Source organism: Drosophila eugracilis, unplaced genomic scaffold, assembly GCF_018153835.1.
Source record: "Drosophila eugracilis isolate 14026-0451.02 unplaced genomic scaffold, ASM1815383v1 contig_440, whole genome shotgun sequence".
Taxonomy (NCBI): domain Eukaryota; kingdom Metazoa; phylum Arthropoda; class Insecta; order Diptera; family Drosophilidae; genus Drosophila; species Drosophila eugracilis.
The window spans coordinates 1,810,255-1,835,960 of NW_024573306.1; the positions used below are offsets into that span (position 1 = coordinate 1,810,255).

The 25,706-nt window shown below is 39.2% G+C and overlaps 1 protein-coding gene across 1 annotated transcript in view; it reads right to left on the reverse strand.

The window, feature by feature from the left end:
* Positions 1-965: 965 nt before the first annotated feature.
* Positions 966-25,706, reverse strand: part of LOC108117034 — a 61,793-nt gene continuing 37,052 nt past the window's right edge. Inside the window, 15 exon segments of the mRNA XM_041819010.1 lie at positions 966-4,083; positions 4,379-4,489; positions 4,586-4,713; positions 5,536-5,758; positions 6,280-6,344; positions 8,099-8,444; positions 9,590-9,813; positions 10,050-10,255; positions 12,635-12,832; positions 12,916-13,100; positions 13,561-13,616; positions 16,582-16,932; positions 22,051-22,151; positions 22,893-23,511; positions 24,824-24,951. Coding sequence (XP_041674944.1) covers positions 3,823-4,083; positions 4,379-4,489; positions 4,586-4,713; positions 5,536-5,758; positions 6,280-6,344; positions 8,099-8,444; positions 9,590-9,813; positions 10,050-10,255; positions 12,635-12,832; positions 12,916-13,100; positions 13,561-13,616; positions 16,582-16,932; positions 22,051-22,151; positions 22,893-23,511; positions 24,824-24,951 — 3,202 coding nt within the window. The 3' untranslated portion in view covers positions 966-3,822.

Sequence of the window (25,706 nt, forward strand, 5' to 3'; positions counted from 1 at the left end):
GTGAGTTTCACCCAAGGCATCGGGAATTGTCCTCACGTCTAGACATAATTTCTTCAATCATTTATTACCTAATTAAGTGGAAGTATAAATGCTAAACTCAGCATGCCAATGGGCGTGGCAGGTCAAAAGGGGGTCGGCATGCCAGGAAAGGAAAGGAAGGAAGGAGGTCGTCGTGTTATTTTCGTTCTCTTCTGGGCCACCGCCTTTTGTATGCGAATTAACTGGCAAAATTCCAATGATTGACCTTACTCTTTGTTGTTCGAGTATGGGTGTGTTTTTTGTATGCCTGTAGATGTGGCTATAGATGTTCGGGTTGTTGTGGGTGTGTGTGTGTGTGTGGAGTGCAGTCGAGTGGTTCCCAGGAAACTTGAGTTTAAGCCATGAAACGGCGTTGCCTTGAGCAAGTGTCTTTGTCTTCGGCTCATCTTTTGTTCCATGGCCCCACATACAAAAGCATTGTGTGTGGTTGGTTGCTTGGCTTTTCTTTTCAGCCAGTTCGTTTTGCTTTTCCTCGTGCCGCCTTTTTGCCCTTGTTTACCCGGGTTTTGTTAGTGAGTGTGTGTACAAGTCTTCTTCATACTGTGCTGTCTTTGTTGTTTACCGCCCCTGTTCCATTCAATTCCAACACCACCCAGCAGGGTATGGGTATTGGTATTGTATGCCCGGCTTTGTTCGCTTCGATAGTGTCACATACTTAGTTGCCGATCGCTGGGAGGCTTTTTGGGGGTCAATAATGAAGTGCACATCGAGAGTCATGTGGCCCAGAAAGAAAGTTGAGAAAAAAATAAAAGAAACGTAAGCTTTTTACATATACCAGTGTTTCAGGATTGGATCTTTAAAGAAACACCTATTTATATATCTAGGATATACCTTTAATATCAGGACTTACTTTCTTACTTTTTAACTTACCCAAACAAGTATTTAACTTGGTCAAATCAAAATAAATCAACTCATTACTTTCTATATTTTCTTTATTTTGTTGCTCTTGTTTTTGTTCTTGTTGTTTCACTTACATTGTTTTTATTACAAATATGCCACGACGTATCGCTTGGTTTCCATTCGCTTTGCATTATTTTATAATTTATTTTTAAATTTATCATTATCTTTATCCATGTACCTCAATTCGGTTGTATACGCTAACATAAAGCCCGCTTACTTACAAAACACACACTCGTATTCATTCCTAACATATCGTATTATATATATATATATATATATATATATATATCCTTTACTTTTTAGTTTTTAACTTACAGCTTTAAACTTGAAGTGTGGCTCTCGTATTCCTCATGCATAATTTTCAAAGTATTCGCTCTGTTTTGCGTTTATTACGATGCCTTTCTGATTTGCTATCCTCGAATTTATTCGTATCCTTGCTACAGATTGCTATTTGAGTGCTAGTTTTCCTTTTGCATTTTGCTTTGCTTTTTACATTAATGCGACTATTTTGTAATTTTCTTCATTTCCATCTTGTTTTTCCATTTCTCATTTTTTTTTTTTACTTTAACGGTACTTTACATTGTAGCTACGCTTTGTCCGCACCCTGTAAGTGAGGGGATGAGATGATACAATACACTCGACCTGCCACCTGCCACTTGCCACTTTTCACTGATGTGATCCGAAAGTATAACGACTTAGTTGCTGCTTTTGTTGGCCATTAAACGATATGGATAGGATAGCAAATGAACTGAAAATCCAATGCCCCAACAATTCTACTAATTTGTTCTAATCCTAGCGACCTACTAGTTTCTTATTAGATTTTTTTTGGATAGCCTTAAATTCGTCTAATATTTAGCTAGAAGATATCTTAAGCAGGTTTTCCAATAAACTTTACACTTTTCTGCTGTTGCTGCCTATATAGGTTTTTAGGTTAAAGCGTTGCTTCCTCTAGAGACTATTAAAGTAGTTTTCAATGCTCTCTAACGTTTATAACTTTACGCAATATGTATATTTAATTATATATATATTTATATTTATTTAGGGGTATATTTGCTAGATATGTTGCGGTTACTTTTAATTTGTGTCAACAGTGGTATATAATTTGCAAGGATATTCGATAGTGATATGGTTTAGCCCTTGGTGTCTATATTACATTACCTTTTGTTGTCTAACTGAAGCGTAGGCTAGGGTCTTGCCAGATATCGTATAGGTATATATAGGTATTCTTTAGTACGTGTATATATATTTATGTGTATAAACATAATACATATCGACGAGTATATGCATTAAGGAAGACATTTTTTCATGATTGTGACCATTTTCAATATGCGTACATTTCATACTGCTACACGTTTCCCTTCAAATGGTCAAGCTTAGACTTAAAGTGAATAGTGCGTGAGTAGCCTTTGTTTATATATGTCAAACATTCATTTAGTATTCATAGATATTCCATTCACTCAGGTGTTGTTAACTCCTATTTACAATAGCTATTCCCTCCGCTCTAACACACTTTGTTTAAGGCTCAACTGAACTTATTGTTTAATATACAAAGTTGATCTTAGCTGTTCAACGTAAATCAAGTACTCATACCGTTTTTCATAGGGTTGACTTAGGCATGTGTTTAACTTCTTGTATATCGTTGTAAATATTATGTATAGTTTTTGGTATAAAGAACTATATACAAAAGAGCATTCAAGGGACATTGTAAGAATTTTTGTTTCTGTGTAAAACTCGTTTAGGTGTTCATATTGATATGTACTGTTAGTAGTTTAATTACGTAAATTGAGTTCTCAAAGTGTTAAGTATTTATGTACAGCGAACTGAAACGTTAATTCAGGATTCAGGATTCCGGATTATTTGGTAAGCAATGAAACCTGTTGAAACGAGGCGAGGTCACGGCCCGGTGAAATTGTGGCAACAATCGAAATGCATAACGCATAATTGATAATGAAACCGTAATTGTTTTCGCGCCTCAAAACGAATCGAAACGGAAAACTATGAAATAAATTAACAATAACGTTTTGCACTCACATCCATCGAATGCGAATGTGTTAAATGAGTTCATTCGCACGCCTGACTATTATTTGTTTGCCCGGAAGAGAAGGTATTGTGCGAAGGCCAGGCAAGCCGCATTAAAATGTAATTAAAAATCAAAAGGGAACTGGCATATCCAGAAGAGGCACTCATATCCTTTAACAAAGTAAACACTGTTAAGGCGGTTAATAATTCTTTTTAATTGAGGCAGCCAAGAACTTTATAGAGCTTAAAGAGCAAACAATGAGAACGATGCAATTGTATGTCTGTTTGGCTGTGATAATGTTGAACGGACAGACGGACAAGGGGTTGTGTTTATTGTTTACCGTATAAAACACTAGCTACAGATAGTACTTATTGTATATGCCTTCTATTTACACGCCACATCAAATCCAACTATCGAGTTTGCCTCTGTTAATTGCTAACAATATTATTATGTAGACAGCAGTTTCCATTCACATTAAATTATAGTTTAAACTAGATGAGTTTTAGGTGTATGTCTAATAAGTTTTGTATGTTTATCCCATAATGCTTCACATATGTGTATGTGTGTATGTACGTATCAAAAGGGACAGCAACATCGTCAAAGGTCAACAACAAAGCTTTACAAAAATCTCAGCTAAACACAGAACTAGCCCCTAGATGTATACAACACATTATGATATTACGCTATGCCATGTGCGGCGCCTAAGAGTATGCACCATATCTTTATAGTTTATAGTTAACGCTATCGTTCAACATGTCGCAACTTGAATGGCGCAGCTTCCCACCGATGATGATCCCCCTACAAATATCTACTACATACAGTTATGCAATTGTCCTTGCCATAATCCTTCAGCTATGCGGCTGTCATGTCGCCACATCGCTCATACGCAGAGTTGTCCAGCTGGATAGATATGCCAGGGCAAGCATCGTCGCGTAGAGCAGCCGGTGGCATCCGGCAAACTGGCCCGGACCATGTCCACTCCGGGCCGCCGCACTCGTGCTCTCCGGCCAAACGACCTCGACTTCGGACATTTTGAAAATGCTCAGCAGTCGGTGGGATTGGAGCTCACTGTGCTCGCTATTGATTTGATGACTGATGGTCTTCAGTATTGCGGTGCACTCGTCCTGCAAACAGCAAGATAAGCAATAATAGTCGTCGATTGGATTAGTTTAAGGGGAAATGGATTTGCTGACGTTCGGCACACAGAGAAATCTTAAGGAGAGTGGGATTATACAGTCGAACCTCTATAACTTTCACCGCTTTTAAAGCTTGATCAAATTAAAGGTCTACTTAAATAGACTTAGTAGATAAACTAATATTTTAAATTGCAAATGAAGTTATATGGTCATCTAAAGTTATCAAAGTTCCACTGTAGTTTCCTCTTTGTATCTGAATGATGCCTACGGCATCTTAACGAACCTTCTCCTTACGCAACAGCTCAATATCCTTCAGTTTGCCATCGTGCGGCAGACGAGCAGCAATGATTATGTTCTCCTCGGTCATATTGAACAGCGTGAGGGTGCACTGCGTCTACGGGGAGAAAGAGATAGAGTATGCCAGCGACGGAATGCAATTAATATATTGCTGGCCATACTTTATTATGCGATCGCTTGAACGGCGGCTTACCTGATTATCGATGTATGTGGTTACGTACTGCTGGAGGGCTCGCACGGCATCCTGCACCCCCAGGTTGGTGTGAGGCCTCAGCAGAGCCTCATCTGCTGCACTGTAGCCCAACAGCAGGAATATACCACCTGAAACCGAAAGAGAGAGAGAAGCATGTAGGGAGTGCTCAGCATCAATTGCAGCAAACGTAATTTACTGCCGGGATCCGCGCACGAAAACGCACGCAAGTGCCGTGTGGCAAGTGGACAAGGACCACGCAACCTTTCCTGCCACAATGGGTACTTTTTTGTGTCAAATACGGACTAAAGTGGCTCCTCAGTGAAGGAGGGGCTCTGACAAAGGCTTTAAAGAACTGTGTGCCGGCTGCACTTGGAAAGAAATCATCCTTAAATTTTTCAAGGTGTTGAGAAAAACTGTTCGGAAAAAGCTTTTTTTAAATAAATAAAATTTGTTTAAATAAACAAGATAAATTATCAAATATATATACAAGTTCTATTGCTTGAACGGAAATAAATAAAAATTAAATGAAATACATTTTTTAAATTGATAAATAAATAAGGTTTAAAAATACATTGATTTGTAGTGTTATTAAAATGATTTACTAATACGGACACATAATTAGTATTACTCTGGAAATAAATTGCCAAATTAAGTTTCTAAAATATTTTATTTTTTATATTTGTCAAACTTAAAAAACGAAATACAAATTTCTTTAGTGTAGTTTTATGCCAGAGTTCCCTCGCAGTGGCACGCAAAAATGCTCCTACTGCTACATTCCTCCTGACAGCAATGCCTCGTCATCGCCTGTCGCCGGCGATAATCGCTAAGTGCTTAACGCACAGCGAACCCGACACGCCACCGCAGGACCTCCGCAATAATGCAGCCAGGTGCATACGTATATTCGTTTTTCAATGGGAAGGGTTTGGGGAACTAAGGAACTGGCAACTCACCTGGCAGAATGTACTCCCCAAGCGGCGGCTTCATGCAGATGAAGCGGCCGGAGTAGCACAAACAGCGTCCGCGGAACGCCTGATAGGCGGGAGAGGCGTGGCTGTAGAATGCCAGGGCGGTGCGGCAGGGGGCGAACGGCACGCAGAGGGCGTGGCAGGTGAGAATGAGCGACTCGCCGCAGCTGCACAGCTCACTGCACTCGACGTCGTCCAAGGAGTAGATCTGAAACGGAAGAATGTTTCCCCGGAGGGAAAAGGTAAAAACGGTGAGTGAAAAATAAAATGGTATTGTAGTAAGTCGGGAACATTACGTATACACCGGGTGTTGTCATAATTAAATGATGGCACAAACAAAAGGGAAATTTATTTCATACCCCGCTTTTTAGTTTGCCAGCTGAATTTCTATTTATATTTCATGATTCCCTATTTTCCGTAGCACGTGCCAACACGTGCTATACTTGAAACCATATTTTCATACGAATATTTGCAACTTTCAGCTGACTGGCCATTTCTCTCCGGCTTAACTTTTAGTTATGTAAATGCGCTAAAAAGCACTTTCTCAACAAAAGCCAGGATAGAGAAACAAATGAAATATTCATTTGCACTTATTTGGCTTCGGACTTGCCATTTTCATTTAAGTGCGTTAATAAATAAAACACACTTAAATGTTTGGCATATTTTTGGGATGCGAATTTGGTATTTTAATAGTAATTGTTTATGAATTTCACTAACTAATTAACTTACCCGTTTGCTGCTGCCTTCACGAATAAGTTGATCCGACTGGCGTGGTCGCTGCACAACACAGTTTCCTGCAAATAAAATCATATTGAGTACTTAATTGATGGAATAATTCATTAAACTAATTTGAAGGCACACAAAGGTCAGCCGTAAACCAGTTTAACGCCTTTAATGGAACTTAATTTTCACTCTATTTGCACCACGTTGTTGGGATTTAAGTGTGGCGCCAAGGTCTTGACTTTACACCACCCACAAACGGACAGACATCCCTTTTTTTGGTTTGGTGGCAGCAACGTACACAATGCGACCCTGCCACTCATGCCCAAATAACGGATGTCCGCCACTCATGTGGAGCATTCATCATGTCATCAACGCCATTACGAGTTTTTCCTGGCCAAAAACTTTTGCCAGCGAATGGGTGAAGCTTCGTGTTTATATAGCACAAATTTGCACATACATTCACTCACTCTTACACATACACACTTGAGATCCTAGAGTTGAAGACTTTGCCACTTAATTACTACCAACGGGCACTTTAGACTTGCCAAGATGCGAATTAACTGGCACCTGGGGCTTTGCTATCTAATCAAAATCCCTATTTCAAGCCCAACTTTGCCAATAAAGGAGCCATAACATGCACATAAATAATTTACACGGGTGGGGGTCGGCTAGTTACAATGGTTAAATTTATAGTTTTAAAATATCCACCTAACTGCACGAGCAAAATCAATTATAGATGAGGCACAAACGGGTTCAGCTGCGGGCCAGAAACATTTCATGCAAAATTCAAAGCCAAATGTCCCAAGTGTCTAAATAATTACAACGGACGAGCTGACCACATGGGATGACGAACTGACTGACCGAACGGATGACTGACAAACTGACAGACTGATGGACTGTTGGACGACTGTTGGGCAAACAAACAAACTCATTTGCATTTTTAATGATGTTTGTAAACACGTTTCGACCCCGGAGTCCCAGTGATAAATGAACGGACAATAAACGATGTCCTCGGCAGGAGGTTTTAAATAACGGAAGTATTATCACAATTTATTCGAGTGATATGTGTGCGTTTGGCATTCAAAACCTAATCGGATTTGCCAATGTCCTAGGTCGGCAAGACTCCCTAGCATTTTGGAGGTGGTCCTTTCATGCGATTTCGGCGTGTGCATATGTGTAGTCGAATAATTGCCACATCGCCACGAAAGCAAACTCATTTCCGGTTATGCGTAAGGATGTGCGGATGGTAGGAGGAGGAGAAACCATTGCGGATACTGAATTTTAAATGATTGGCGTACAAAATATTAAAATAATAATCACGGTCGACGCTGAGTTATGCTTTCAATTAGCCAAACAACCGCAGTCACCGCATCAATTATGTTGAAAACTTCAAAACGGAAACGATACCCAAAAGTACAAAAATTAAGAGTGATGTGTGTACACGGAAAACAAAAATGTTTATGTTTATGAATTAGTTATACTTCACAAACTAATATACATAAATACTCTTTAGGAGGATAAATGATATACGGTTTGATGTCAACAAAATTTTGTTTGAAAACATTAATGTGAGATGTATTTTCGGAAAACCATCACGAACTCTATTAAAGTTTATTTAAATTATTTAACTGTCAAAGGATTTTTTCAGTATAACCCCTAAATAATGAATATAAATCAGTTGGAAAGCTTAGATGACGCACGTGAGAATCCACCTTGTGATTGAAGGACAAAGGAATAACATTTTTCTGACAGATCCGACCTCAATTGGATGCCCAATTCCAACTGACTGGGTGGACCAATTTATTACCCACTTGCATTTACTTACTTGGCGGCTGTGTTGTTGTCGTGGTGGCCATTGTTGTGGTTGTTGTGGTTACCGGCTCCGTGATGCTGATGCCCACAAATTCCGTTGTTTCCCTTGGGTCGACGAAAATTACTGGATCATCGAAATCTATACTGCCGCCGCGTCCCTTTTCGCCATTTTTACGTCTGCCATTGCCATTCCCGTTACCATTGCCATTTCCATTTCCGTGTCCATTGCCGTTGCTGCTGCGATAATCGTCATTTCCGCCATTTCCGCCGCTCTCGACATTCACACTGGGCAGCGGTATTGAGTCGGGCGGATCGAGATAATTGTGTTCCACCGATGTTGGCTCTGATTTCTCTTTTGCCTGCCGTTTTCACCGACATTTTTGTTGTTGTCATTTTTATGTTTTTTTTTTTTTGTTTGGTTCAGTTTGGTTTGGTTTTGCGTTTCGTGGTTTTTCAATTTTATTGTAAGTTTTTTTCGCATATTTTTTTTGTTGTATTTTGTTTCATATTTGTTGTTTCGCATTTTTATTTATTTATTTGCATTTTTCGTGGTTTTTGCGGTTCATTGTTGCAATTGTTTGGGGAGGAAGAGAAAAGATGTTAAAGAGTTTGAAAACGAATGCGGATATATATATATGTATATGAATATATATTTTTGTGTGTGTGTTTGGGTTGAGGGGCTTAATCTTTTTGCCGCTGCAGCAGCAAAGGCAGCAACATTGGCTGCAGGTCAGGAATTGATTGCTTTGTCGGTTTGCCAACCCGAGGAACTGGGCCGCAAGCAGCAACTGAAACAGAGTTTCAACAGGACGCGTATCCACACTCGGAAAATGGATGTAAAAATATTTATTATATTTAGATATATTTATAAAGGGAAAGCGTATTTTAAGCTATTTTGAGAAATAATTAGTATGTTCAATTACATATATTATTATTTTTGTGTGAGTTTACGAGAGATAATATTTTTTTAATAAAATATTACAAATAAGGATTCTTTAAAGTTTCGAATGGACTTTAAATTAAGGGTTAGAACTTTTATAATGTAGGTTTTAAGTTAATATATTTTTATAAGTTTTTCTCTTAAGAAAGCATTAATCTTTTTCCGAGTGCAGGCGGCCTGGACCGAAGCACAATCCGGAGCAGAATTCAGGGTGTGGACTTTGGTTTGACCCGGCATGTTGTGTGGCATATTGTCCGCTTTGCCGTTCGCCCAGCCACGCCCACGCCGCCCCATTTGAGCCACTGATTGAGTGCTGATTGGAAAACAGAAAACGAACCGACGAACGGACTACTGATGGACGGACAACCGGACAATTGGACAACTGGACAAGACGAACAGGGATTAAGAGAAGGGGACGCTGGGGGAATCGGAAACAGGTAACTGTTGTTGATGCTTGTTAAAATCGAACTGAACGGACGATTCGAATGGGATTAACCACTAGTTGACCGCTGTGGGGCAATTAGGACCCAAATGGGAGTAGCCGACGCCTAAGTAGGCACTCACCGCAATGACGTCCTTGAAGATGTGCGTCGCCGGCTTCCTAGGCGTTTGCTTCGGCTGCAGGCTGGTAGTAGTCGTTGTTGTTGTGGTGGGCGGAGGTGGAGGCGGCGGTGCACGCGTGGTCGTTGTCGTCGTTGTTGTTGTCGTCGTGGTGGTCGTCGTTGTTGTGGTGGTCAGGAAACCGAGCTCAGCCAATCGCTTCATATGGAAATCCTTTTGAGCCTCAACTGTCAAGATTCCAAGAATGTGGGAGTTAATAAGCAAGCAAGGATGTACAGGTAAAACAAATGCCTCTCCATATTAAAGATATTTTGGCAGTCTGAATATTTATGAAAATTGTTTTAATATTTATATAAAATCAGAAAAGGGATTCGCTTTCCTTTTTAACAAATTTTTGAATTTATATTCTTAAAACTATTTTCCAATTTCAACAAAATTATTTTGAGTGCCGAGTTTAACTTACCGACACAGGGGTTCATCCACAGTAGACGTCGCCATCCCACACACTGGTACAGGTGCTGGGGATCCGTTCCTTGGCAGGCACAGGTCGTCCTCAACATGGTGCCCAAAATGCCAATCATTGCAGTTCGACAGCCACTCGGCCTGCCGGCACATTTTTTGGTCACGCTATCCACGGCACAGGCCTGCTCGTAATACTCCAACTTTAATCTGTTAAGGAACATTAAAAATATAAATGGACAAGCGGGTTAGGTAACTCAGAAATAAATTTTAGGTTTTAAGGATCCAATTAACATATTTTAGGTATAGAAGCGCAGAAATGTTAATTCATTTTTACAAATAGCGTTTTCTTTTTGTATTTCCTTAGTTTAAAATTGGTTATGACTTGGTTAAGTGTGGGGGAAATTTTTCATAGAAAACTTTTCATTTGGCATTGGTTTGCTACTATTAAAAAATCAATATTAAAAACTTTTCCCAGGGTGTTAAAAAAACCTCGTAAAACCCAAGTAAGCTCCTAAAAGAAGCTGCCATCCCCATTTCCATCATGGAGGCATTGCCTCTGCCGATGTCTTCGTGTCTGTCATGCGCCAGTTAACTGCAGATGCAGTTCTCCTGGTCGCATGCCCCACACTCCGCCAGAGATTCCGGTGATAAGTGGGCCCTTACCTGCACTGCAGCTTCTCGTCTCACCTAAGATTGATGTCGAACAATTTGTGCAGGCATTACTCTCGGCGTTCTACGGCATTTCATCGTCTTGGGGCGAAAACTGCCCGTACTGCCGCCGCATCAGAGCAACCAAATTTATGAGGCCCCAATCTCAGGCAAGAGTCATGCGGCGTATGCGTAATATTTCAATTGCAGTTTATCGACTCAGGGCGACAACTTGGACATTCTAATCTGATAGCAATGCCTAATTGTGGTTGATCTTTGAATGTCTGCAACATTTAAGGCCAATATATGTTGCTACAACTTAGGTTGAATGAAATGGATGCAGGTTAAGGGGCCTCATTTTTGTAACATTTCAGTCTCAAAGGAAAGGAATTAAATTCTTTATATACTTTATTTATTTAACACTTAAAGGAAACCATCCATATATCTTCCATTCAATTGACTTATAAACCTCATTGAAATGGAATATCCCTACTTTTAGTTCCTACCTCATTCGAGAAAAAATCGTTCAGAAATGCCATGACCTTTTTCATGAGATTCATGTTTTAAAAAACTTTTCCGTTCGCCGTTTACCAGCAGAACTTTTGCAGCCGTAAAAAGTGCATATTTCTATATTTCCACCCTCTTATCTCAATCTACGACTAACTGACGCAAAAAGCTGAGATTGTTTGCGCTCTCTTGGTTGCGTAATGCCTGCAACGTTTTGTGCAACCAAAGACTGACGCACGCAGCCGACGAAGTGCAGTTTAAGAAGTAAGGGCAGCAGCTTCGATGGCAGCCAAACAAATGAACATTCGCCGACGGAAACACGTTCGCAGGAGGCACGTGTTGGCGCACAACGCGTCGTATACGTAATAAGTCAACATAAGCACTCCACACGTTGCATGGAACTTCTTGGGTCCCTTTGCGCCCATCCCCCTAGCTGAAGCATACAAAATGAGCGTCATTAGTCCAATTTAGTTGTTTACCAAAGCAAGTGCGATTCACTTAAAAGGCAATTAATTTCCAGAGCCACAGCTACGACCACGTACTTTGCGGTCGTTCAGCCGTAACATGACAACAAACAAACAAACAAGCCAGCAAGCCCACCCACCCGCCATGCCACCATCCACTCCTAAGCATGTGCATCCGAGATGGAAGCTGTTTGGGTGGTTGCATCGTATTTATAACTTAACTTTGTGTTTGACACATTCACGCGGTCTGGGCCGCAAGTTTCAGCTGCTGCCGCCTAATGAAGATCTCCGTGCTGCATGCTCCATTCTCCGTACAGATTGAGGGTGTGCCTTTAGCAAACTGGTAATTTTATGCCCCGCTTGCCAGCAACTACGGAATTTAGGAGTTTTGAGCTCATGCAGCGAACAACCCAGCTAACCCGAGCCTCGTCCTATCGTGTCAACTTAACGAGTTCAGCTGAGTGCTATCAAAGTTGCGGCTTTCGCTGACTTTGCCGTGGCTAAACGCCTCTAATTCAATATCAAGGCGCGCCCGAAACTAAGTCTCTGAAATTCAATTTTGGCTAATTGAATTGGGGGTAAAATTAAAAACATGTTTTTTGCCGTTTCATATATGGCAAAGTGAAATAATTTGAGGTTTAAGAAGTTAATAAAGGTTAAAAGGAAGATGGAATATAAATATTTTACAGTTTTTTTCATCCATTTAAATACTTGCTATTAAAAAATTACATGTATCTTTTAAAAAAGAAAAAATGCTGATGTATCTGCAACCAATCAAAAAGTCCAATTAAAGGAGCTTAAAATTAAAATTACTATAAAGCAGGGAAGTTATTGCGATTTTAGCTTTGTGACTTTATAGCCTGACACTGACCACCATTACGTTCGGGAAATATACATTGCATCGCGCATAATTCCGGTTCCGGTTAACGCTTAACGCCCGATTTTTGAATTATGACTTTTGACCCACCTGCACTCGCGGTCTTCCTTGCAGCTGTCGGCGACCACATGACAGGCGGGCGGTGGATGGTAGTAAATGCCATTGGAGCTGGCAGGATTACTGTTATCGGGCGGCCGCTGCGCGCACACTGGATGCAGTTTTTCCTGTGCAATCATGCACATGTCGTGCCGATTTCCATTGCCGTTCTGCTGGACGCTGCTTGTTTTTCTGAAACCAAACAGCGAACAATGGGTTTGGTTGGGGTTTTCTTCAGTCGAGCACAACGTCACTCGGCTTGCCCAGCCACTTACTTGCATAGACAAAAGGCAATGTCCAGATTGAGGTCCTCGTGGGGCCCCTTGTAGAAGGCCTGCAACGAGGACATGCACGCGTTGCGATTGCACCGGTGCAGCTCACAGTGCGTCAGCATTGGCTGCAGGGACGATGAGCAGGACGGATCTTCCCGGCAAGTGTCCAATGCCGTGTGACAGGTACTCTGCGGGGAGAAGCACACGGTGAGAAAAGTCGGATTAAAATTAAAATATCTGCATGGTTATATGAGACAGATTATTATAGTTTTTGAAAACTGTAAGATTACTTTATAAAGACTCTAATGAATTTCAAAGACTATCTTAGGCCTGTTGAAGAAATTCTCTTAAAACCTTAAAAAGGCTAACAAGTTTTAATAAGTTTAAAGATAATTTTTTAAAAATTGTTGTCACGTTTTATTAACTATGCAGAATTTGTCTTTTCGAATAATATAACAATTGATAAAATGTATTTAGGACCTTTTTTAATCAATATTAAATCAATATTTACCAACAAATTATTGAAAATAATCAACTTCTTTGGAGTGGGTAAATTTTTTACAGTGCACCATAATAAACGCTACAAATTGTGTGAGCTGCACTTTGCATTTTCCATGTCTCGTTTCGGGGGCTTTTCTTTGCACTCACCTGAAAGTGTTGCTTGATTATTTCCGTTGAGAGGTCAACTTCGACATCCTGACCACCTGCAACCGGCCAAACGTGCCCAAGTGTGTCAGTCGCATTTGCATTTGCATCGAGCAAATGTTTCCCAGGAGAGGCGATCGAATGGGGATTTGTTGGGACGATGGGGTAAATGTTGACCGCAGCGGAGATGCGTAGAGAAAATGTTTGAAATAGTTCATTAGTTTTCGATTTGCGCAACCCTTTCAGCCAGCATATTCGATTCGGATACGGATTTGGGTGCTTTCTACCGGCACTCGCACAATCCCAACACAAAAAAAGTAAATCCAATGCCTGGACCGCCTTTCCCCAACCAATCTTGGTGCACTGCATTAGCTGTTTTTAATTCGATTGAATTTGGTTTAAGCTCAATCATCGAGCATTTTGTTGAAATGAATTGTAAAATCGCTGATTACAGGAATCGAGAGTGGATGGCATTTAGAACTAATTAAAATGCTGAATTCATTGGCAGCCTTTTGTTTGTGCATATTTGCCGCTGCATGGTCTTAATTAATTTCATTTATTTATATCCGTTTTTAGCCTGTTATTGCCCATTCACTCTCAATTGGCTTATTTATTTATGGGATTTAGGTGTAATTCACACATGAAACTATATTCGATGCTTAACTGAAGGCCAGAAAAGTGGTTTCGATTATTTGTGGAGCCCAGAGCCCATAGCACATAGGCCTCCTAATCACAACTCAATTACTATTACCATTTCCATAACTGATTTTCAATCGGAATATCAATCAGGTCGGCTGGTTGGTTCGGGCGGCGGCAGCAGTTATCGATTGCATTTTAATTAACCAACTTTTTGTTCGCTCTTCAGTTTCAATTGGTAATCACAAAACGTTCAAATGACCTCCCAGCACATCAACCCAACCCACTTGAACCAGCACGAAAAAAATGATCGAAATTATGAAATCAAAATAACAAAAATTCACATAAATAACGTAAATTAAATGCAAATATTCCACAAATTTGTTTATTGCCTATTACTGGAATCCGGGGGTAGAGGCATATCGAGATTGAGAGAGTGAGAGTCAATTGAGGGGGCAAAGGAGTTTTGGGGATATTACTTTCAACATTTTTTTAGGGGGCGTGGTCGCAGGGTCTGCAGGGCTGGCAAAACACAACTAAGTAAGTTCTATATAATGTATATGAGAGATATAAGTTTATTTATTTTTTTGTTATTTATTGGTATCGACTTTAAAAACTACCAAACCTACTGATAAAAATATTCTGAGGGGGATCGGCAACGATATTCTAGCATAAGACTGTACTCCTTTGTGGCTGTGTATATTTAAATGAGGGTTATGATTTATTTATCGGAATATCTCTGGTTACCCAGAACACACGGGATTCATGATTCTATGCTAATGCTCTGACGACTGTGAGAATGTGTTTCTTTGGCATACTTTATTGGTTTTCAGTATTCGGTACTCTGTGTGAGTGTGTTGGTGGTTGTATGTGGTATTTGAAAGGAAAACATAAATGCTTCGCTGCAGACTCAGCTGAAAATAAAATGAATTTATGCTTCAAACAAGAAAAGGTACGAATGTAAACGCAAATAATTAGATTTCGAACGGAAAACTGAAAAAGGAATAAGCCAAACAGAAAGTCGAGCTGCTGCGGAAAAGCGAACGAAAATGTCTTAAATAAAATCAATTTGTATGTTTTCTCTTTGAGGAACAATTTCTTGGCTGCTTTTAGCGAATTCAACCTCAGTTTGTCTTAAGAATTATAAGATTGAATAAAAGTCCTTGAGAAGAAAGTTTTTGATGTATTCGCTGGCTTTGTTGTATGACACAATGAGCTCGATGTCTTGTGAACATGAAATGTAGAATGTATGACACAAAGGTTTGCATTTGAAGGGGTCTGAACGATGGCTTGGATCTCAAAAAATTTGATCGAAAACGTTTTAATTGTTATGTTTGATTGTAGTAACTGTTATTGTTTTGGATTCAAAAAACTGGGTGCGTTGGAATAAATTTGAAAAAGTGTGCTGGAATTGAATGTAACAAAATTGGATTGGGTTTTTCATTTTTTGGTTTAAGTTTTAATATATATTTTAGGAAAAAATTAAATGAATTTTGTTTAGTTTTCGGTTTTGTTTAGGGTTTCCATTTTGCTCACTTAACATACGAAAAAAGTTAGTATCGAAAATATTCACAACTTGTATACAATTTTCTAATTTCATTTGGATTTTTCTAGAATTTTCTGTTAGATAAACAAAATGACAAACAAAATTCATAGAAAGAAATTGATTCTTAACGCATTGGAAGCAAATGGTTGGTTTTAATTTGTTTTTTTTTTTTTGTATATTTCTTGTAAGAAAATTTCAAAAAACTTTCAAAACAAATGGCAAGCTACGAAAAAGGAATTGAACACAAAAGCAATTGAAAGAGTTCGAGATATGTAAATATTTATATATGTATAGAAATTGTAAACTGTATAAATTGTTTGTAGTTTTAACTATACTTAGGTTTCTTTTGTTTTTTTTTTGTTGAGCGATTGCCAAAAATTATGCACAAAGCCAAGTGGCGCACGGATCGCGCCAAGTTGTATTTATATATGTATATATATATATATTCACCTTCAACACAAAAGCAAAAAATTGGAATGAACTCGATGGTATTTTTTTTTTATTATTATTCAAAAAATTTACCTGCAACTCGGGGGTGTTTTTGGTTACAGGGGGACGACACAGAACGGAAATCATAAATAAATTCACAGAAATCTATCTAAAAATGGTGAACGAACGAACAAAATGAAACAACGAACTTTTTTGCCTGTTAATTATATTTCTACGAGTTTGCACACACACACACATATCTGGATTTGGTTGGCTGTGTGTACTGCTGCGTATTAATTTATCTATATATATATTTTTTTTTTTTTTTTTAATTTTTTGCTTGGTTGGTTTTGTAGTTGGTCGTGGATTTTGTTATTTATGGATTACGTTCATGCTAATACGTGTACACATACTTTGGTAGTAAACACCGGCATTTCCGTTTCCGCCGTAGCCCAAGCCCGTATCAATGATATCGAATGGTTCATTTTCGACAGCCGCCGCTGCCATGTGCCGCTGATGGAAGCCGCTTATATTGAACGGATAGCTGGGCACGCCGTGCATCGAGCCCGGATAGTTATAGCCGCCGGACAGGCCCATGCCAATGCCCATTCCCATGCCCAGTCCGTAACCGGAACCGGAACCAGATGTGGTGACCGTACCGGAACCGGAGCCGGTGCCCATGGCAATAAGTGGCGTATCAATTAGGGCCAAATTATCATTGAAGATTCTCTGATGCAGTTTTTCGTCCATGCCCAATATTCTTACTGCAATTTGAGGTTAGCAAGAAGAAAGAGGGGTAGAATTGTTGTAGTTGTTGGTGGTTGTTATTGTTCTTGTTCAGTGCCATCTATATAGTTGTTTGATTTGATGTTATTGTTGTTATTGGAGTTTTTATATTTTGTTGTGACTGTAGTTGCAGCTACTACGCAGCATTTGAGTTATCCAATCAGATTCGCATAAATTTCTGTATATATTTTGTTGTAGCATTTGGCTTTCTTACAATCAATTTTATTGCTATTAGTAAATACTTTTTTGTACTTTGTACGTATGTAAACAACAACAAAAAAAGATACGCTTGAAAAGAAAATGATATTCGTTTGAATGCCGAAGTTCTTGGCATAAAAAGAAAGAATTTCCACTTCAGGAAAGGAAACTGATACAGAGATAGTGTCAACGAAACGAGAGAGAGAGATAGAAAAAAACTTGAACAAACATTCAGAGGAGTTTTGTGTGGAATACGGTGCCGACAATTATCGTTTAAAATTAGTGCTGGACAGAGTGCAGACAGAGTGAAACGTTTTGCATTGTTAGAATTAGAGAGCTAGAGTTCAAGAAAGAGCAACAGAATCGTTTTTAGAATTGTTTTCCAGTTCCCCAATCGATTTCCATTACAGGTTTTGCGACTCGCCACGCTCCGATTGCCATTTGCTATCAATGGAAAACATAAACACAAGCCAAACAGAAGCGCCCGTCCCGGTGTCTCTGTCTGTCAAATGTCATGCGCTGATAGAGCGTCCAAATGGCAAACGGCGAGCTCTCAAAACGGTTTGCAACCGCAGCAGTAGCTTCGCTATCACTGCAGACACTTAAAGAAAAATTTTTAACTATTTTGAATTCTCACAGAATTTAAAAAAATATTATAAACTTTATCTTAATAATTGTCATGAATCGGAAATAAGTTATTAGCCGTTAAACACAAAATGTGTATTATTACAGGTGTAATATAACCTTAATAAATCTTAATTTATGTGTGTTTTTCCTAAAAACATTTTTAACATTTATTTATAGCTCTATTATTTGTTATTAAAATATTGTGAAATAGTAGATGCACGGTTTACCCACTCTGATCTTTTAAAAATTTTCAAAATGTAACTTAAATCATTCCTTAAACAATTTTTTAAAAATTTCTTTTAGCTTTAGGTCACTTTAAATTTATAAAAACTACTTTTATTTCCTTTTCATGTTTAGTCTCTGAAATTTCTTAGCAATTACCCCAATTTAGTTTATTTTTGGTAACAGGTTTTCTAACAGTGCCATTCTGGCTTATCTCGCCGAGAGCACGCCGAAGTGCGCTTCATTTGCGGCGTCTGGCAAAGCTCAAAAGGATGCCAATCCCAGGGCCATTCCCTGCTCCCAGCTCCCATCTGCCGCTTGAATGCCAGTTTGAGGGTGAGTCCACTGCTGGCGCTAAATGGCCAAGGATTTGCCAGGATACGTGCGACGTACTTATGTTTGTCGCTCGCATTGCCATCGCAAATATTTGCACAACAAACAAGACAAGACAGAAAAGGGCGGCGGAGGGGCGCAGATTGGAATGTCTTGAGCTTGGGTGGGTGGCTTGAATGGGATTAGCTCCGTTTGTTAACTGTTATCGCGCTTGTAAGCTCCTGTCGTTGAGTAGATCTGTGTCATCTAATTGTTGCGTATACGCAGCGTTGAGTCCAATACAAAACGTTTGCAGCTACATCTGCACTCGGGTCATTGGATGCCATTTAATATTTAACCAAAAGCTGTAAATGTCGAGCTACATAGATGGTGCGCGAAATTTAAAGCAAACTCATAAACAATGGAAATAAATTTCGAGAATGTGCAATAATTCGAAAATTACATTCTGGCTAAATGCTTGTGATACTATGATACTAAAAACGCGAATGTTGATATGTTTGTACTCGTATGAATGTGTTTGCCGACTACGGTCTACGACTGCCATATCAAATAGCCGTGGTTTTCATGCCCTAATTGGGAAAGCTGTGAGCAGCTGCATCACACACAGATACTTATACCGTTACACACAGAGACATGCAAGCGTTGTACACTAATACACAGGCATATATAGGTGCTTGGAATGGCGGCGAAATGGTTTGTGGCATCAACATCGCCCTCTGCTACTTCTAAGTGGATTGTACAATATTATGAAAATATTTATTGCACGCAAACATCGTGTATATGTATGTGCATATATGTATATCCCTTATACATAGAAAAGTGGGTGGTGCGATGGGTGGTGGTGGTGGGTGACTAGTTGTGTGTGGGTGGGTAAGGTGCAAGGGTGCTTGGCAAGCGTGTTTGCTTCATTTTGTTGTTGGCGCAATGCTGACAAATCGCTTTATTTGCTTTTTAGTTGTGCTTAATTAAATTTTCAAATTGAACGCTCAGCTTAATTTTTATACACGAGATACCCATTGCCGATGGACTAAGTTTGAACTATTTCGAGCGTTGTTTACTGACGTTAAACTAATTTGGTTGGTTAGTTATTTTAAAGAATTGTATGGGCTATCGCAAATAGTTTCAAAAAGAAAGAAACAATAATGTAATAACGTTAGTTATTTTTTAGAATTTACCTAATATACGAATGAATGAATGCCTTAAATTAGGCATACTTCACACAACTTATTTAACTTTCTGATTGTCATGAAAGCTTTTAATTTATCTAGTGTATAAAGTACATAAAGCGACGCCTTCTAAATCATAAATCCGCCCATTGTTTATTTATTTTCATGTGCCATTGTTGCTATATACATAAATGTATATTACTACATAGTGATATTGTTGATGGGATTCTGGAAAATTTTAAGCCCTCGAGGCCATTGACAATGTTTATGCTTTGCATTTGAGAATCCAATCAGCAACAATAACAATTCAATTTAAATAACGCAGCTGAAATGAAAAGAAAAAAATATAGTCGCTGAACCACTGCCTTTGCCTTGGAATATTTATGCAGATATCGCGCTGAAAATTCAACCAAAAATCAGATAACCAAAACCGAATTCGGGCTTATTGTTGTGGCTGCTTATGTTGTTAATTTACTGGTCGCTATAAACGTAAATAAGGCAAGTGTCGGTGCAAAATGTATGCAAATCGGCGAGTGGATGTGTGCGCTTGACGTGCATAAATAGTTTGCTAATATTTACAGCAATCCCATAGCTCGCCAGCTGCAACAATAGACAAAGCTGTGTGCAGAAGAGGCACAATGCAGTATGCAGCATGCTGGTTGCAGGCTGGGGAATTTATAACTTTGTCGAACAGATTGCCGGGTGCAACGAGACGGAAACAAAACACCATCGATGATGATGGACGGCCATCGTCAAATGGCAAGTGAAATCTGTAGCAATAAATAATACAAAAAAAAATAATGAGAGAGAGAGAGAGGATGTGCAACCAACAGACAATCAAAGGACCAAACAACAGAGGATGCATTGATTAGGCCATTAACAATTGCAGGCATACGCTTTATTGTGTTATGCGAAACTACTAAGTCTGTAAATAGCAGCAAACGAAAGGGGAAACTTAACATAACTAGACAGAGAAAACAAATTCAAGATCTCAAGTCTAGACGAAGTTTATATTTTTATACTTGACTCAGATAGAAACTTATTAAAATGCTATAAAGCCCCAAACGAAAATTTTTTATATTATAACTAAAAGTGAATTTTAAAAATCTTAATAAACTATGACTTTGTATTAGCAAGCAAGTTAATAAGAAAAATTTTGTAAAAAATTTAGAGATTTCGATGCGAAATCATATTAACTAATTCTGTAATCGAACATTTTTAAGAACTATACAAACATAAGTTTTTATATTTGTATATTGAAGAACGATTTCTATTCTTGAATTTTGTTTTCTCAGTGTTCTGTATATTATGAATTAGAATAGAATACCAATAAACCATAAGCCACAGTGGAGTGCAGGGTTACTGTTCTTGGACTTTGCTTTTTGATGACGCGTTAAGGGGTCGAAATGCTTATTTATGGCACTGGTGTGCATTGCATCAGGATGTTCGTGATTCTGTGTGAGTGTGCATAATGCATGTGAGTGTGTGTGTGTGTGAGTGTCTGTGCATTGAGGGAACTGCAACTGATTGCCCCTGCAGATAGCTAATGCCATGGAGCGAGCTGCAAACAACAAAGGACGCCTGTTGGCCTGGTCAAAACGCTTGAGTTTGCCAGCTTTGTTTGCCTAATAAGCTTTCCAACAGAAAGTGAGTGAGAGAGAAGGAATCGTGAGAGAACGAGATGGGTAAAATAGTGCAATTTGTGCCAGAAAGAGACTGAGAGGTAGGGGCATTCTAGTGCTTCTTAGTGCGCTTAAATTCATCTTGCTCCTTGTGGAATACTTACTTACACGCCAATTGTCTAATTTATGGCTCGACCCTTTGCTTCATTTCCCATTCGCACTGCATAAATATTTAATTTGAATTAAATGTGAACCAATGAGTTGGCTTTTGGAAAATTTGGGCAAGCAATTATTACCCTTTCCTCACATGCAAATAAATTCAGAACTAAAGCTATTAAAAATAATAAATAATGTAAGGGAACAAACTTTTCCTGAATAAATTAAAAATATAATATAGGCTTAGGTTTTTGTTTGGAATTATAGAAATTTTAATGTATAGCTAGATATTCTACACTCCCAATAAGTTTATAATCAAAGAATTTTTATAATAAAAATTCAAGGAATAAACCGTGTTATTTTCCAAATTCCAGAACTAACATTCCCTTAGAGAAATAATCATAATAAAAATACGAAAATTACATCTTTTAAAAGCAGTAATTTTCTTCTCTTTTCCACTGAAAATAAATATATTAAAACCCTTTTTTGAGAATAATTTTTAATATAAAAAAATATAATAGTATTGATTGCCCTTTCAATACCCTTCAGACTACAAACCAAATAGGTCTGAAATTTGCATTTGCCCTGCTAATAATTATACAAATTGATGTTATCATATTCCTGACTTTAGTATATACTCGTAAATATCTATACAAATGAATGTATAGCTCTAATAATTTAGCAGCAATCGTTTCCATATTTATTTCAAATTGCCAGGGGCATGCGGATTAAATTACAGGGCAGCCTGGCTAAGTGCAATTAAGGTACTCACCTCGTTCATCCATCGTGGGTCCTGTGTAGGTGCGGTGGGTAATATCGCTGCCGGCAACTAAATCGCCGAGTGGTGCTGTTTTGTGCATTTTGGTGCCAGTGCTGAATAAATTGCAGAGTTGTACAGATAATTAAGTGCAAATTACAAAACAGAGTGCAGAGTGTATGAACGGGGATGTGGATATTAGTAGGGGTAAACTAAACAACTAAAAGCATAAGTAGATTTAGAAAATTACATAAATCTTGTTTGGTTACGGAAAGAAACTGACTTAAGGTGGGCATTAATCGGCTTAAAGCATTACGACTACAATGGCCAATTAGCAAAGCAAGCCGAGAAGTCAAAGGGTATGACGTTTTCCGCCCAAATGTCCAATGGATGTCTGGCAGGCAGTAAGGCATTATAAATTAATTCTGTCTCCAGCTCACTGAGATATTTACGAAGATGCAAGATGCATTTAAATCAGATTATATAAATGCTCGACAAGTGCCCAGGGAGCCGATTAGTACGAGTGCTAGCAGTTTGCTTGTTTACTAACCCAGCAGCTGGACTTATTCATTAGTTGGCTTTTTAACCGGAAATTGTGGCATACCCAAGTGAGTCAATTATTTTAAAAGCTTTTTGCATAAAGTTTTCAGCTCCTGCTCCTCGGTGGTTAAGAGTGGAGTTAATGAAAGGCAATACTCCGGCAGCGATGGTTTAAGCAATCACAAACACACATATGCTATGTGTATGTGCGGGTTCTAAACTTTCTGGGAAAAAGTTTCCAGTCGAAGATGCCAACTTAAGTCAGGGGGTTTTTTTGGGGGATTGAGGGGGATAAGAAACTTTTGCCAGCCTCATACTTAGGTGGGCTGGGAAGAGTGGGTGCTGGCACCGAAAGTCCAGATCCAGAACCAGATCCCGTCGTGGAGCTTTGATCGCCATGGCTGTAGTAGGTGTGCGAGTGTGGATGCGAATGGGAGTGTGGTCCAGCATCGACAACCACCACCACATCGTGCTCCAGCTCAGTGTTGTGATGGTGCACCGATGGCGGTGGCTTCTTGTTGCTAACCACCTCCACCACCACATCGTCGTCGTCGTCCAAAGTGTGCGGACTGTGCGAGGCGAGGACCAAAGGATTGTTAATGCCCCACGACGGCGGATGAAGGTAGTGCGGGTAATTCGAATAAATCTCGGCTCGTATGCGGTCATCATAATCATCGTCCTCCTCATCCTCGTCGTCCTCAGCATTCCCATCGGGATCCTCAACCTCGGTCTCGTTACCCTCCTCCTCTGGTTCATTTAGTCCGTTGGGTTCGTCGTGGTACTCGATATTGTTGGTCATGAGCTCGGTGCCATTGATGCCATGGTGCTTTTGCTTTAGCTTGGGTTTCGGTTTCGCTTTCGGTTTTGGCCGCGGCTTTGCCTTTGGTCTCTGTTGCTTCAATTTGGGCAGACCGTTGGGGAAAAATATTAGTCTATCTGCAAAGGGGATGGAGGTTTTGGGAGCAGGAGGAGGTCATGCGTGCGGAAAAATAGAGAAAAACCTTTAGTGCCGGTGTAGTGGTGGTGGTGCAAATTGTTGCTATTAAACCAAGTGTGCAACAGTGTGCGGTTGTGTGTTAGTGTGTTGTGCGCGGATATTTAATTAGTGCAATTAGTGTGTAGTTGTATAATAAAATTCAGCGAAACGAGAGGATGGGATCATTCTGCGCTGGGGTGCTCTTAATCCATTAGTGCAGGTGGCTGGTGTTGTAGTGGAAAATGAAATTATGCTTTAAAGAGTTTTCGTGGTCTGGCGTGGGTGAAATCAAAGCTTTCAACTGTCTGAGATTATTCTAGCCCTACTCCTGCACATTAAATATGTAGCAAAAATGACAGGACAGAGACAGAGTGTTAGTATAGCTTGCTAGCTAGCATTTGTTAGTCTTACATCTAGGGTTATAGAGAGAGTTCTAGAAGTGTTTTTAGTTTTTTTTTTTAATTTTTTTTGGTGCAATCAATCTAAAGCACAGATTTAGTTCGCTGGGTGGCAGTTAACTTTAGCGAGTGACTGTATGTTATTATGGGCTGATAGCTTACTGCTACAATAAACTTTTTAAGTGACAGATAGAGAGCGAGAGAGAGAGGTAGATAGAGAGAGATAGAGAGAGAGAGATAGCACGGTAGCTTTGGTTTACATTGATATACATTCGTATACGTGATATTTAGGATTACTGAGCATAGCTAATGTTCGTACAGTATATGATATATATTTGGATATAGGCATATTGATTACTGTTTACTGATCGCAGAACATGGGTTTCGTTTTGGGTATTTTCTCTAGTTGTTTTTTTTTGATGCAGAAGCGTGCGATAGTTTAGTTTCTGGTTGTTGTTTAGGTTACTTAAATGGTTAGGCTAGTTTCGGTTTTTGAGCGTTTCACAAAATTACGAGAACCAAAAGAATTAAAGTCGAAAACGAGTAAAAGAAAATCAACTTAAAGGAACAGTTAAATCAAATCAACTTCGTTATAGGCAGGTAAAGGTGATCATCATTTACCGTACGCATATAAGAAATGAACAGAAGAACTTGATACCATAGGTTGACAGAGAAAGATAGACACTTAAGAACAGAGGACAATGAAAACAATAACTATATAGTATTTTATCCACGATTTTTCAAAGCATTTGCCTTATTTTGTTTTTACTCTCAGCTGTTTGTGTTGTTGCTTGTTGTAGTTGTTATTGGTTGTTGTTATAGTTGTTACTGAAGTCACCGTCAACAGTTCATCCATTAGCCAGTCGAAACTTACCCACACACGGATTGTGATTAACAATATTAAAGATACGATCACAGCGCTTTTTCATATGGTTATTCGGACAGATGCATCCGAACATCGGTGAAAGCCTCAAATTGGTCCAGGAATCGTGGCAGGCGTCCCTGGAAAGAAAGCGATAATAATCCCGGTTAATAACTCATTCCATTTTCCCAACCAAGGCGGGGCTCTAAGACGTTTCGGGCTTCCAGGCCCCAACTAATTGAATTCATTTCAAGTCCCTAACCGCCGAAACCCAAGCCGCACCGCCAGCGACTTCCGTTCGGGGCATGCAAAGTTTAAAATTGCCAATTACATCAAAAATGCATGTGCACCTTAAGAAATTTGGTTAATTTCATTTTGAAAATCTTTATAAAATCTAAAATACTTAAAAATCATGAAACTTATATGGTGTATAAGCTAGTTATAACTTTTAAAGTATTTCGATGATTATTAAAGTATTTAGATTATAAAGCACTTAGTAGCTGTCTTTTATAGGCCCTCTCAAAGTCTTTTATGTCTATAATTTATTTCTTAATAGTGTTTATTTTTAAAATCATTTTTGTTTTTCAAAGTGTACCCACACGGCGCTGCAATTAATATTTTATCGCATAGGTGGATCTCAGCCCGAACAGAAAACCCGCAGCCAGAATGCCTGGTATGCGTGCGGAAAGTTTTAGGCTGGGATGGGAGGGATAAAGAGGGTGGTCGTTGTAGTGGAGGAAGGGAATTTTAAGACCAAGTTTGAAAGTCTGCAACGAAGTCAACTCCCAACTCCCAGCACACAACACACAGCGCCCAACTCCCAACTGCCGCCGCAAAAAGTCATTTCGAGTTATTAAAACATTCAGAACGTTTGTATTCAAGTGTATCGAGGCAA